Consider the following 12,764-nt stretch of genomic DNA (forward strand, 5'->3'; position numbering starts at 1 on the left):
ACAAACAAAGAAACAAACAAAGAAACAAACAAAGAAACAAACAAACAAACAAACAAACAAACAAACAAACAAACAAACAAACAAACAAACAAACAAACAGCAAAACACACACATACTAAATGAATGAATGAATGAACAAATAAGTAAGGAAATAAATACATAAAAAACTGACTGGTGTTCATCTTTGTGGTTAAAGAACTGGTGCCCAAAGTCAAGGAGGAAGATGAAGTGGTAGTTGCCGTGGTGGGTTTGGTCGTGGTCGTAGAATCAACTGGAGACAAGGAATTGATTGATTGGTTGATTATTAATTTATTTTGATCATGTAAACAATATACAAGTACATTTAGCAAAGACTTGAAGAGACAAAATGTTATACAAAACAAAGCTAATACATTTCAATATTGCTTCAACTTTACTGATTCAGTTTGTTAAGTTTGTTGTTGAATTAGTAGAATTGGCTGAATTAAAAGAGTGGATAGAAGTTAAAGATACAGCATTGCCAAAGGCTTTTGTATTGGTACCAGTGCTTGGTGACCCTCCTGAGTTGGGAGGATTGAGTAGTGATAGATACTGAGTTTCCAGAGATGTGTATATTTGTCAGGGATTGCGTGTCAGTAAATGCTATACCTGTGTAAGTGGGTAAGGTTGTGTGGAATTGCATTGTGGTGGGTAAATCAACTATAGAAGCAGGTGTAGTTGTGGGGGACTGGCTGGTGGTCAATGCTGTGCCTGTGCCTGTGGATGTGGGGGACTCACTGGTGGTTGATGCTGTGCCTGTGGATGTAGATGTGGGGGACTCACTGGTGGTTGATGCTGTACCTGTGGATGTAGATGTGGGGGACTCACTGGTGGTTGATGCTGTGCCTGTGGATGTAGATGTGGGGGACTCACTGGTGGTTGATGCTGTGCCTGTTAATGCGGATGTGGGGGACTCACTGGTGGTTGATGCTGTACCTGTGGATGTAGATGTGGGGGACTCACTGGTGGTTGATGCTGTGCCTGTGGATGTAGATGTGGGGGACTCACTGGCTGTTGATGCTGTGGCTGTGGATGTGGGGGACTCACTGGTGGTTGATGCTGTGCCTGTGGATGTAGATGTGGGGGACTCACTGGCTGTTGATGCTGTGGCTGTGGATGTGGGGGACTGGCTGGTGGCCAAATCTATTCCTGTTAGTGTGGATGCAGGGGACTCACTGGCGGTTGATGCTGTGCCTGTTAATGTGGATGTGGGGGACTCACTGGTGGTTAATGCTGTGCCTGTGGATGTAGGGGAATGGCTGGTGGTTGATGCTGTGCCTGTGGATGTGGGGGACTCACTGGTGGTTGATGCTGTGCCTGTGGACGTGGGGGACTCACTGGTGGTTGATGCTGTGCCTGTGGATGTGGATGTGGGGGACTCACTGGTGGTTGATGCTGTGCCTGTGGATGTGGATGTGGGGGACTCACTGGTGGTTGATGCTGTGCCTGTGGATGTGGATGTGGGGGACTCACTGGTGGTTGATGCTGTGCCTGTGGATGTAGGGGACTGGCTGGTGGTTGATGCTGTGCCTGTGGATGTGGGGGACTCACTGGTGGTTGATGCTGTGCCTGTTAATGCGGATGTGGGGGACTCACTGGTGGTTGATGCTGTGCCTGTGGATGTAGATGTGGGGGACTCGCTGGCTGTTGATGCTGTGGCTGTGGATGTGGGGGACTCGCTGGCTGTTGATGCTGTGGCTGTGGATGTGGGGGACTCGCTGGCTGTTGATGCTGTGGCTGTGGATGTGGGGGACTCGCTGGTGGTTGATGCTGTGCCTGTGGATGTAGGGGACTCGCTGGTGGTTGATGCTGTGCCTGTGGATGTGGGGGACTCACCGGTGGTTGATGCTGTGCCTGCCGATGTGGACTGGCTAGTGGCTGAGGAAGAATGGGTACTGAGCACTGTAATACCTTCATTGGTGGTAGAAGAGGGCTGGCTGGTACTGGGTGCTGTTGAGCTTTGTGGGGTGGTAGTGGCTGCTCCTGATACTCCTGATACTAACATGGATAGCAGAAATAGTCCTAAAGGGAGGACTCGCAGAATACCTGTAAAGTTGGGCATTTTGGAGGAAACATAATAAGACAGGATTGGGTGGATTTTTTTTAACAACATTGCATAATGTGCATGGACTGCATTTTCTGGGAAACTTTTTATAAAATTCTCTAATATTATGGTGATCAGAGAATAAATCATAATGAGTGATGATATTTATCAAGGATTTCATGCAATATCTTAGCTTCTATTTGAAAGACTGGCACAAACACCAGGTAACTGGTTCTGAATATGCCTTACCCTTTTTTTATCCAGGTGCAAATCAACATAAAAACCATATATTACAGATTCACAATATGAGCAAACTATTTTGTTTTTTACTTATGCTGATAAAACTATAAATCTGTTAAAAAATACCGGGCCTAAGATGTTTATATATCTATATAGTGCCCTCGGGTTTGGCACCAATGCTATTGAAGCTTACCTTGGAACATGAGCAAAAGATATATAACTGGCTCAGACGTCGCCTGAAAAGTTCCCCATCAGGTGTTGACAAACCAGGACATACTGAACATGGACATACATGCACAAGAACTGGCATATGGAATTTATGAAATGCTACTACGCCTGCTGATCCAATGACAAAAGTCGCAGAGCATGTTTGAAGTTTGATTGAGTAGAAAGCACCTGGCAGATCAGTGCAATAACCTCAAATGAAGACAGACAGACTGGTGAAGTCATATACTCCACTGGTTCTGAATGAAAAAGAGTCACAACAAGATGTCCATAACTGAGGCTCTAGAAAGTGCCAAACAAAGGCTCACCGCCCTGGCCACTAGGCTGAAGAGATACACCACAGAAGGAGAGCTGAAGAGAATAAATGATCTGTTATAATAACTTTGTCAGTGTATTGATCCCTGGCTTCTCCAGTTTACATGTGAATCCTTGGGCAAGATACTGAACCCAGAGTTTCCCCAGTGCTCCCATGAATGCATCTTGTGAATATAAAAATTTTGATAAAAGTGCTGTATGAATGTGCATGAAATTGGGTAAATGAGAAAACTGTTTTCAGTGCTCAGATTGAGTGGAAAGTATATAAGTGCCAATCTATTTACACTCACGCCCCATTATAATAAACAGATACTTAACACTGTCCTTAACATCAGCTGTTAGGACTGTCATTCTTAATATTTAGCATAATGCATGATTGTACCTGAATTTTGCATTACAGAGATTATTTTATGATATCATTATGATGATCGGACAGCTGGACCATTTAACCAACAGCCCTATGAAGCAAAATTTAGTACAATGATGCATTATGCTCAATATTCAGAAAGATAATCCTAGTGGCTCCACAGTGTATTGATTTTCACATGTGCCTAACAAGCAAAGGTTTCCTTTGTTCAATCTTAGAACGAAGCACAAAACCTTTTCAGGTTTTGTCAGGAAGGGCGTCTCGTATAAAAAGTATGTCAAATTAAATGTGGGTTACCTACTAAGACAACCCCCTTTAAATAAAGGAGCAGTCAAAAGTAGTTTTTACTGGTAATAACATTTCTTACAAGCTGAGACACATAAACATGTGTCTCTAGCAACCACAGACTGACTGTAATCATGGAAGCTTGTATTTATCTGCAGAAAGGCATGCCACTCTGGTGCACAGGTACCATGCCAACATGCGTGTGTCATCTTTTTATTCATGAGAGAGCAGTATGACATCTTTGCTTTTGGGACATTAGCACTGGGTTCCCATAGTTTCAGTGGTTAGATGTGCATTTGTTTCTTCAAAAACATGCAAGACCTGAGCCCTAATGGATGCAAGTTCCTTCGTGAGACATGCATATTGCCTATTAAACCAGCCAAATCCCAGTAATTTTATCTGATTTTCTCTATTCTGAACATACAACAAATACTCCATGTCTTCTTTTTCCATTCCTTAGTTTTATTCCTTTCCTAACTTCAAGTCTAAGGTGCTGCAGAGGGCGCAATATGCTTGAAACATTAAAGTTGTGCAAGTTTTTTCTTAAATGATAGGCAGGATGGGTGGAAAATAAACAATCCTAAAACATATTGATTGAGTCTCCATTTCACCTGTGTAACAGAATATATATGTCACCGAGAACAGTGCTTTTAAATAGAGAATAAAATACAAACTCATACCTGTGTCTTTTATAAAAGTAGTGGAGGTCATTATGCCACTGCCTGAAAGGGAGGGAGCTCTTCGTCCAGCCTGTAATTATATAATACCCATCAAATTCCCAGTAAACTCATTATCAGCATGAAAGAACATCTTGCATTGTCCTTCCTTTTTTTAATATCCACTGAGTTGTACTCAAAATTGAAGATTAATCTCACCAAGATAAATAAACTAAACAATAACTGCATTTCTGTATTGACAAGGTCTGTATCGGTGGGCACAGTTCACACTGTTTACCCACGGTAATAGGTCTCTGAATTACAGCCATGCTCATTCATTGTAACACACCTGGGCACTTTGTTTGATCTGTGACAGCGTCGATGGTCATCAATGGTCTTCTCTTTTCACAAATCTCCAATTGTTCTGGTGAAACTGATCTCATAATTGTTTGGTTGAGTTACAATATAAGAAATTCAAAAGTAATGTGATATGTGACATTTAAACCTGTTGTGCTTTTTTTTTTTTTTGCACAGTTTCTCAAGGAATTAGTTTCAGCATTTTCTGGTACTTTTTTTTTTAAACCAGCACTGCATGGTAATCCCCCCTATGAGGTAAAGTTTAGTTTTGTGTAGTGACACATAATTGTTTTTTAAGTGTCTTGCAGTGCAGTGAACACAATTAAAATGTGTTTGTTCCATGCTCAGTGCCCCTGGGAGAGCCACTAAGCAGCATGGCTTGTTTTTTCCTCTTCTTCCTTGGATCCCAGGGTGGCCTCCTGTGGGCTCTCCACCCTGGAAACTGACCGACAACAGTGGCCATTTTAACTTCCATGTCAAAATGCAGTTTAATTAGGAAAACTGGCAGGAATTTATTGGTTTGGTGCAAGCTGTTTACTCTTAATGATGCCAATATACCTATTGTAGTGTCCTCCTTACACAAACTTCCTGTTTACATCATCTTATTGGTAAACTGCTGCTGCAAGACTCAGTCGATGTACTAGTTAGTGTTTGGCAAAAGCAGTCATGAATGATGTAATGTTTTGGGAATATTAGGAGGTTTCAGGGAAGGAATTAGTTGTATTAGCAACTGCCTATTCTATAAAGAGCAATGGAGAATAGGCAACACATGCTACAAACAGAACACCTGAGTATAAATTTTTAAATGATTTTGTAATCAAAATCCTCAAAGTGGTTCATTTTATAGACATCATAACACTAAATGTTTTTGAGACTGAAACTGAATATTACATTTTAAATATTAAGGGATATAAAACCTTTATTCAAATATTAGAAAAAACATTAGAAAAACATATTCACCATATTTGCACATGTAATATGTGAAATAATATTTTGTAACTGAAAAACGTACAATAGAAAACGAAGAAAACATCAGCCTGTTGTATAATTATCCAGCTTCAATGGAGCCGCCTGCTTGCTATGCGTAAATATAGCTTAAGGAATTTAAGTAAAACTAACAAAGTCCATCATTCAAAATCGGTAAAATCCACTCACCTGTGGTGCACTGGGCATGGTTTGTCTCAGCTGTGGTTGAAGTGAATGAGCTTTCTCCCACTGCAGAGTTCTCTCTTGCTCTCTGTCACCTCCCCTGTTTGCTTCCTGCTGATAGCACTGCTGATAGCAACGCAATAAGAACAAATTCTCAGCTGGACACTTATTCAAGTGTGAGAGGAGGAGACTAAAGGCTTGCACTTGCTGGATGCCCCACAATTAATGTTGTAATAAAAGACGATATTACTTTACAGTACTCACACAGTTTTGATTACTCTGAGTTCAAATAAAAGTGTACATACCGAAACTTACAATTAACTGAAATAACTGAGTGGATTAAGCCTGTACTTGTCTATGAGAGCACAGGTGAGATTTCAGTGTCCTGTGTGTTGATTGTATAGGGAGCCTCTTGGTTTCGGTTCAACACAATGTGAAATTAGACCCCCTTCTCTCTCCCAGCCATACGCCCCCTCTGCACGCTACAATTCGCTCTTTGTGGCTCAAAGAACATAAAATTCTTGGGCATGACACCAAAGAGTCTTGCACAATTTAGGTGACAGAAGTCCTTCCTTTTTTCACTGCAGCTCCAATAATAATAACGACATTTTTTCGGCTATGTATGGATAATTGTATGAAAATAACCCTCAAAACGGGAGTTTTCTGGATTTCTAAATTAGGTGGAAAATCTGACTCTGAACTTTATTTGTACTTTCATTTAACGTTAGAGATTTCTCATTAGGCAGTGTTTGAGCTATTTTACTGTTAATTATATAAACATATTTAGAGATAATAGTGATTAAAAGACATAAAATGGTATAGAATATCTTATTTTAAAAACATAACAGAACAAGAGAATGTTTTTTCTTATTACACATCTTTGAAGTAATTTATTGGCCAAACCTATCAGGAATCACTCGCAGCACAACCTAAAGGTTAAAAGTTTGGACAGTGATCTCCTCATCTCCAGCAGAGATGTCCCACTGACACCTAAAATACCATTAAATTTAAGATTTAAGTCCTAAAAGCAGGTAATGAGAACTTATTATCATAATTAATTATGCGCCTAATTCATTAATTGCATTGGGGTGTAAGTGGACACCCTCATTTTGAGTGAGATGATGTGAACTAAAGACATTTATTGGTGCTAAACATTCTGGAAAAGGCTACGAAACCATCTTCTTTTGCCCATTTTGAAAATTGTAACCTCAGGTTTTTGGTGGTGTGGGAACAACTCAGTAGACTGATCTTTAAAAAGCTCAGACCAGCCCCATTGGATGATTAAGAACAATTATTCCACGTTTAAAATCACTTAAATCACCTTTCTTCCTGATTCCGATGATGTTTTAACTTTGGTAGGTCTTCTTTATCATGTCTGCATGCTGAAATAAATTGAATTAATGCCATATAAGACTATTTTCTAAGAATGAATGTTTAAAGTAGAATAAATAAAATGCGTATTTTGGATGTCAAACTCCTAAAAAAGTGTTGTGAGGAATCTGTAGCAAGCAGTTAATTATTAATCTGAACAGTTACATTACAGTCATTTCATTTAAATGCTTACATACTTTTTCCCCACTACAGACATATAGTATAGTATACATATAGTATATATAGACATGTTTTACTTACCCCAATTAAATGAATTATACTTTGTTATTTAATTATTAACTTTATCCAGTTTTGGGATTAGTGTGATAATCTCACAATGTTTGAGTGATATTTTAGTTTGAAAAAATTATTTAGGAATTCAAGACCGAGTGTATCTGACTATTAACAATCCATGATATAATTTTGCATTTTCCTTGGAAAATAATAAGTGTTTAAGTATCTTACATGTCCAGAAAATAGTTCGGTGCATCTATCCGACCACCAGGTTGCACTTCACATTGTTTAGGAGCTCAGTGCAGTCCTGGTCCAGACCTGGGAGGGCATTCCCAGGACACCATCTGTTGTCTTGTTAGGACCATGCCCCAGTGTTGTCAGGCAAACACACACACAAGTATGTGGGGACCATACAAACTATTGAGTACCATTTTGAGTTGCTGTAATCAAATTTCAGCAAAATGGACTTGCCTGCCACATTACTTTTTCTATTATATTTTGGGGGTTTCTTTGAATTCAACCATCTGTAGGCTGTTAATTTAATTTCCATCAAACAATGTGTCATTCTTTCATTTCAAACACATTACCCAGGCCATACCAGAGATCCAGCATATTGGATATGCTGGATCTCTGGTATGCTGGAGATCTGATGTGTTTTCAAAGTGTTCCTCTTTTCTTTTTTTTTTAAGTTTCTATAAAACATAATATTTTTAGTCACATCTATTATAAATGATCAGACTGTGCACAGAGACATGAAAACTGCTAGGGAGTGGCAACGCAAGTGCTTAGTTATTCTCCTAGCAACATCTACAGTGACTCACCAGCTGTGTATCAGACTAATTAGTTTGCCCTGAAACTTGAGGCGGCATTTTGCAAGAGGTAGAGAAAAAAAGAGAAAATTCCCAGGGAAGATTGATTCTGTGTTCATATCTTTGCACCAGTGTATGGTCTAACAATAGATCCATTAATATCGTCCCAATACCTAATGTCAGACAGGGCGTTGTTGACCAGCCTGTCTGTGCCTCCCTCCATGGATATGCCAGCCCAGAACATTACTGATCCACCAAAAACACATCATGCTGAACCATGTTACAGAAGGTCGGGTGCTCAGGCTACATTCATTAAGTCTGTTTCTGATTGTTTGGTCAGAGACATTAACAGGAGGTCATTTTGTAGGGCTCTCGTAGTGCTCATCTTGTTCATCCTTGCACCTGATGGGTTAACGTTCTTCTACAGCCTTGTTTCTCCTAGTTTCTCCTACGTTACTGCCTGTCTCCTGGAATCTCCTGCATGTTCTTGAGACTGTGCTGGGAGACATAGAAAACCTTCTGGCAATCGCACGTATCGATGTGCCATCCTGGAGCATTTGGACTACCTGTGCCACCTCTGTAGGGTCCAGGTATCACCTCATGCTACCAGCAGTGACACTGATCTTGGCCAAATGCAGAGTGAAAACACAGTAAGAAAGGAGATTTTTGTATCAATATTAAGGATGACCTCTCCAGTTTGACAACAGACAGACTAAACAGATGGGTGATGATACTGAATCCTTATTCCTCCAACAGATGTAACAGTTGCACTAAATGTAGAGGCTTATTCACATTGTTTATCAGACTCAGTAAACCATATGTAGCAGCTTGGATACAACCAGATAGTGTAACTGCACGACTAAGAAGATTAGACTAGATTTACCTCCCGGGCGGTCGTCAGCAGCGCTCACACAGAGCTGGCACATAGCAACAGGTCAGTGAGCCCTGTGTGGCACATTAGCCTTCACCATAGACTGGGACAGAGGCCCTTTTAGCAGAGATGGAAGCTACCATTTCCCTATGACTTCTAGCCTTCAGTTAAGCTTCTGCAAAAGGTCAGTGTCCTGCTCGAAGTCATAAGCTTTCAACCACATTTTAATTTCAATGTGGTTTTTGAGTGTGTTTATGTGTTACGAGGGCATAGCCTGGTAGCATTGACCTACAGATGGTACAACCCATTTTTTTCTTAGAAAACCTACAACTAGCCTTGAGTTTTCTGTAACCAAATCCACTCTTTTGTAAAGATATAATCTTTCAGCTGTAGTACTTACTGTACTAAAGAAAAACAATTCCTTTGTCTGCTCAGGATAGCACAATGTGAGAGGACGGTGCTTTAACATGACAGTCCTATGGGCTGTGTTTACGTGGGCAGTCAAAGGGATACTCTGCACCTGCAGGTTCCTTTGGGTGAGTGTATGCTCATTATATTCACATCTGGGTAATCTGCTTACATCACAGTTTAATGAAGGCTCTTGTAAGTGGTGATTATAAAAAATTTAATCAGTGTTGATCTGCATTGCAGATATGTCCATACAATGCTATCAGATTCTTACCGAGGGAAAACCCCATTACAGAGGGCAAAAGCCATGAGTTGAAACAAGTTGTGGGTAAGAAACTCATAAAATCAAAGAGTGATCACCAGCACATTTAAAATATCTTAAAAATATTTAGTCAACTGTTAAACACTCAATTTCACAGTTTATTTTCTTAAAGCCTCTCTTCCTCCTTATGTAATCCTACTTCACATCCCCTTTGCTAATGTGCAGATTTAGATGATTACCTTATTTGATGTTATTTGTCAGGTGCCGAAAATAACAGGATTGCCGCCATACCAGGTAGCCCTGACCGTACATTTGCCCTCCAGAAGAGACTGACCAAAACTGAAAAAGAGGTGCTATCACTGAAGACCAGGATTGCTTGTGAGAGAGCATCATGGGAAAGGAGGTTTACAGAGCTGAAGAGAAAACAGGAAGAGCTGCATAATCAGGTGTGTTTGTGTGTGAAGTTGTGTGTGGGTGGCTGAGGTTCTGTAATTATACCTTTGCCTCCTTTCCCTCAGCTGGAGTCTGGAGTGTTGGTGAAAGTGGGCAGTTACAGTGACCAGGGAGAGTCAGGAGTGGACAATGGAGAAGCATTTGAAGAGTATTCAGGTAAATGGCAGTAACACAATTATGGCAATAACAGAACAAATTTTCATATGCGCATCCTTTTGTATTTAGCCATGATATCAGCTGCTAATGTCTCACGTGCAGGCGGCCTCCATCAGCGCAGAAGGTCTGACATGTCATCAAGAAGTGATAGTTATGAATGCAGTTTGTCAGGCAGCCAGTTATCTTCATCCTCAGCACAGAGTTCAAGACCTTCCTCCTCCTCAACTTCAGCCTCGAGGTATTGCTTTCAAAGAAACGGTTTGGCAGAGAGTTGGATAAAAAAATATTCTTATATCTATGCTCAGAAGTTTAACGGCAAACAGTGGAAACAGCAGGGACCATTTCAGAGTCATGTGAGGTCCTGTGTCCTATTGAAAATGTATTATGTAAAAAATCGTTCGGCAACAGTTATAATCTTCCCTCTTAAGAAATGCACAGGGTGTATATTCAAAATATAGTTCCAAAAGCAAATTTATTCATTACATGGAATATATTTTAGGATCATAATTCCTGATTTATCGATGTGTGTAATTTTCTTTCACTAAGAGAAGTTTTCTTTCTGCAGTGTGAGATCATGGAGGAAATCTCAAGGGCCACATCGAGTTTTTGTTCCTCACTCCCCGATGGACTTACAGCTAGGCCATCGGGTCAGGATCATGCTGCCATCTGGGAGGATCAGCACAGGAATAGTTCGTTTCCTCGGTCACCTGCAGGGGGAGGTAGATCTCCACCTTGGAGTTGAGCTGCAAACTCCTGATTCAGGGCTATGTGATGGGAGCCACCTGGGACACAGCTACTTTGAATGGTAACCAATGTCATTTTCCTACCAGCCGTACTCAAGCAACATGTATATGTTTTTGCTCTAAGGTTGTGCACCTTGACATTTAGTAATGTACTGCGATTTGGATGTGTGCACTAAGTAATGCTTTTTACAATAATCTCAGTATCTATTTAAATTCAAATGCTTCTAAACCTTTACATTTGTTTTGAAGTGTATTTACCTTAAGCACCATTCTTTCACACAATTACACAATGTATTAATACATTAACTTTGATGGATTTGATATTCCATAATTCAATATTTCACCATCTCAAGGGTTTACATTAAATGATATGAAAGCAGAAGAAAATCTCTGAATACATAACATGTTGAACCTTGAAGCAACACCAAGAGACTACATATGCATCTTTCAAGTGCCACAGCTTACCTGAGAAATGTGGCTGACCATGTCACTGACCACGCTGTACCCATCGTCTGATGGTTGCTTCCAGCTCAGATCATCTCAAACTGGTTTACCGAACCTGAAGATGAGTTCACTATAGTCAAATGTTCTCCACAGTCACCAGATCTCAATCTAATAGACCATGTTTTGGATGTGGTGAAATGGAAAACTTGCATCATGGATGTGCAGCTGACACATATGCAGCAACTATCTGTGAATATGGACCAAAATGTCTGAAGAATATTTCTTACAGCTTATTAACTTCATATCATGAAGAAGTAAGGCATTCCCAAAGGCAAAAGAAGGTCCAACATAAAACTGCAAGGTGTGCCTAATGAAGTGGCTGTTGGGTATTTTTTTAGGACTGTGCTGCACTGTGCTGCACATGCAGCTGTCAGGTCATCTTAGCTGTCTTTAAAGGCATGAGGTGCAACCTTGTAATGTGAACTCACTTTCTTACAATGACAAACTTGACTGACTGCATTTGGAAATGTTACTTAAATGTAGTATTTTTTTACGAGACTGCAAAAGAACAAAACAACAATAACAAACACACGACCTCCGCGACATCTAAAATATTAAAATTATAAATATAAGTGTGATTTTCTAACGTATAGTCTGTTTGAATAGTAACTTAATCTCCTTTTTTCCCCCAGCAAACCTGGATACGGGGCTTTTGTACCTTTCCACAAACTACTAATGGCATGGGAGTAACAAAAATACATACATCTTACCAAGCTCGCCATCGACTAGAGCAGCGGTCCCCAACCCCTGGGCCACGGTCCGTGAGTCGTTTGGTACCGGGCCGCGAGAGTTGAGGCTCGGGTGTGAAATGTATGGTTTTCAGGGTTTTTATCGGTTTTTAGCGTTATTTTGTTATCGTTTTTATCGTTAATTCTGTTTTCCTGGGTCTTTTCATGTGTGTTATGAATAAATCTTCTTTTTTTCGGTACCGGTACTACGGTAGTTTTATTTTGTTGTATTTATCCGCGACACTTTAAAGGCCGGTCCGTGAAAATATTGTCGGGCATAAACCGGTCCGTGGCGCAAAAAAAGGTTGGGGACCGTTGGACTAGAGGACCAGGTGAATACAGAACAGCATCATCAATCTGACACTGCAGCATAATGGTACATTTACACATGCATCTTGCTTGTGAATCGATATCAATTTCCCATTCACAATAAAAACATCAGTTCAACAAACAGTGCTGTATGAAGGTTAATGTGTTACCAAGTAACTGATGATTGTTTGATGAACTAGTTTAAGTCTGCTAAAAAGTACTCGTTTCTCTAATGCTAAGAGAAATGCTTTACTTAGTCC

The 12,764-nt window shown here is 40.3% G+C and overlaps 1 protein-coding gene across 1 annotated transcript; it reads left to right on the top strand.

Annotated features, from left to right (window-relative positions):
- The first annotated feature begins 8,975 nt into the window (after positions 1 to 8,975).
- On the top strand, positions 8,976 to 12,393 carry LOC309717913 (uncharacterized protein). Its single transcript, XM_082552824.1, has 8 exons — positions 8,976 to 9,125; positions 9,377 to 9,477; positions 9,593 to 9,677; positions 9,873 to 10,057; positions 10,130 to 10,220; positions 10,323 to 10,458; positions 10,786 to 11,025; positions 12,100 to 12,393. The coding sequence occupies exons 2-8, from the start codon at positions 9,409 to 9,411 to the stop codon at positions 12,155 to 12,157; spliced, it is 864 nt and encodes a 287-aa protein (XP_082408950.1). The 5' UTR covers positions 8,976 to 9,125; positions 9,377 to 9,408; the 3' UTR covers positions 12,158 to 12,393.
- The last annotated feature ends 371 nt before the right edge of the window (positions 12,394 to 12,764 follow it).

The sequence above is a fragment of the Aulonocara stuartgranti genome, assembly GCF_965226115.1.
Source record: "Aulonocara stuartgranti genome assembly, chromosome: 11".
Taxonomy (NCBI): domain Eukaryota; kingdom Metazoa; phylum Chordata; class Actinopteri; order Cichliformes; family Cichlidae; genus Aulonocara; species Aulonocara stuartgranti.

Coding starts and splice junctions, on each gene's coding strand:
- LOC309717913 (XM_082552824.1), top strand. CDS start 9,409: ATGACAGTCCTATGGGCTGTGTTTACGTGGGCAGTCAAAGGGATACTC. Junction 9,678..9,872: donor TGAGTTGAAACAAGTTGTGG/GTAAGAAACTCA, acceptor GTTATTTGTCAG/GTGCCGAAAATAACAGGATT. Junction 10,221..10,322: donor AGCATTTGAAGAGTATTCAG/GTAAATGGCAGT, acceptor TCTCACGTGCAG/GCGGCCTCCATCAGCGCAGA.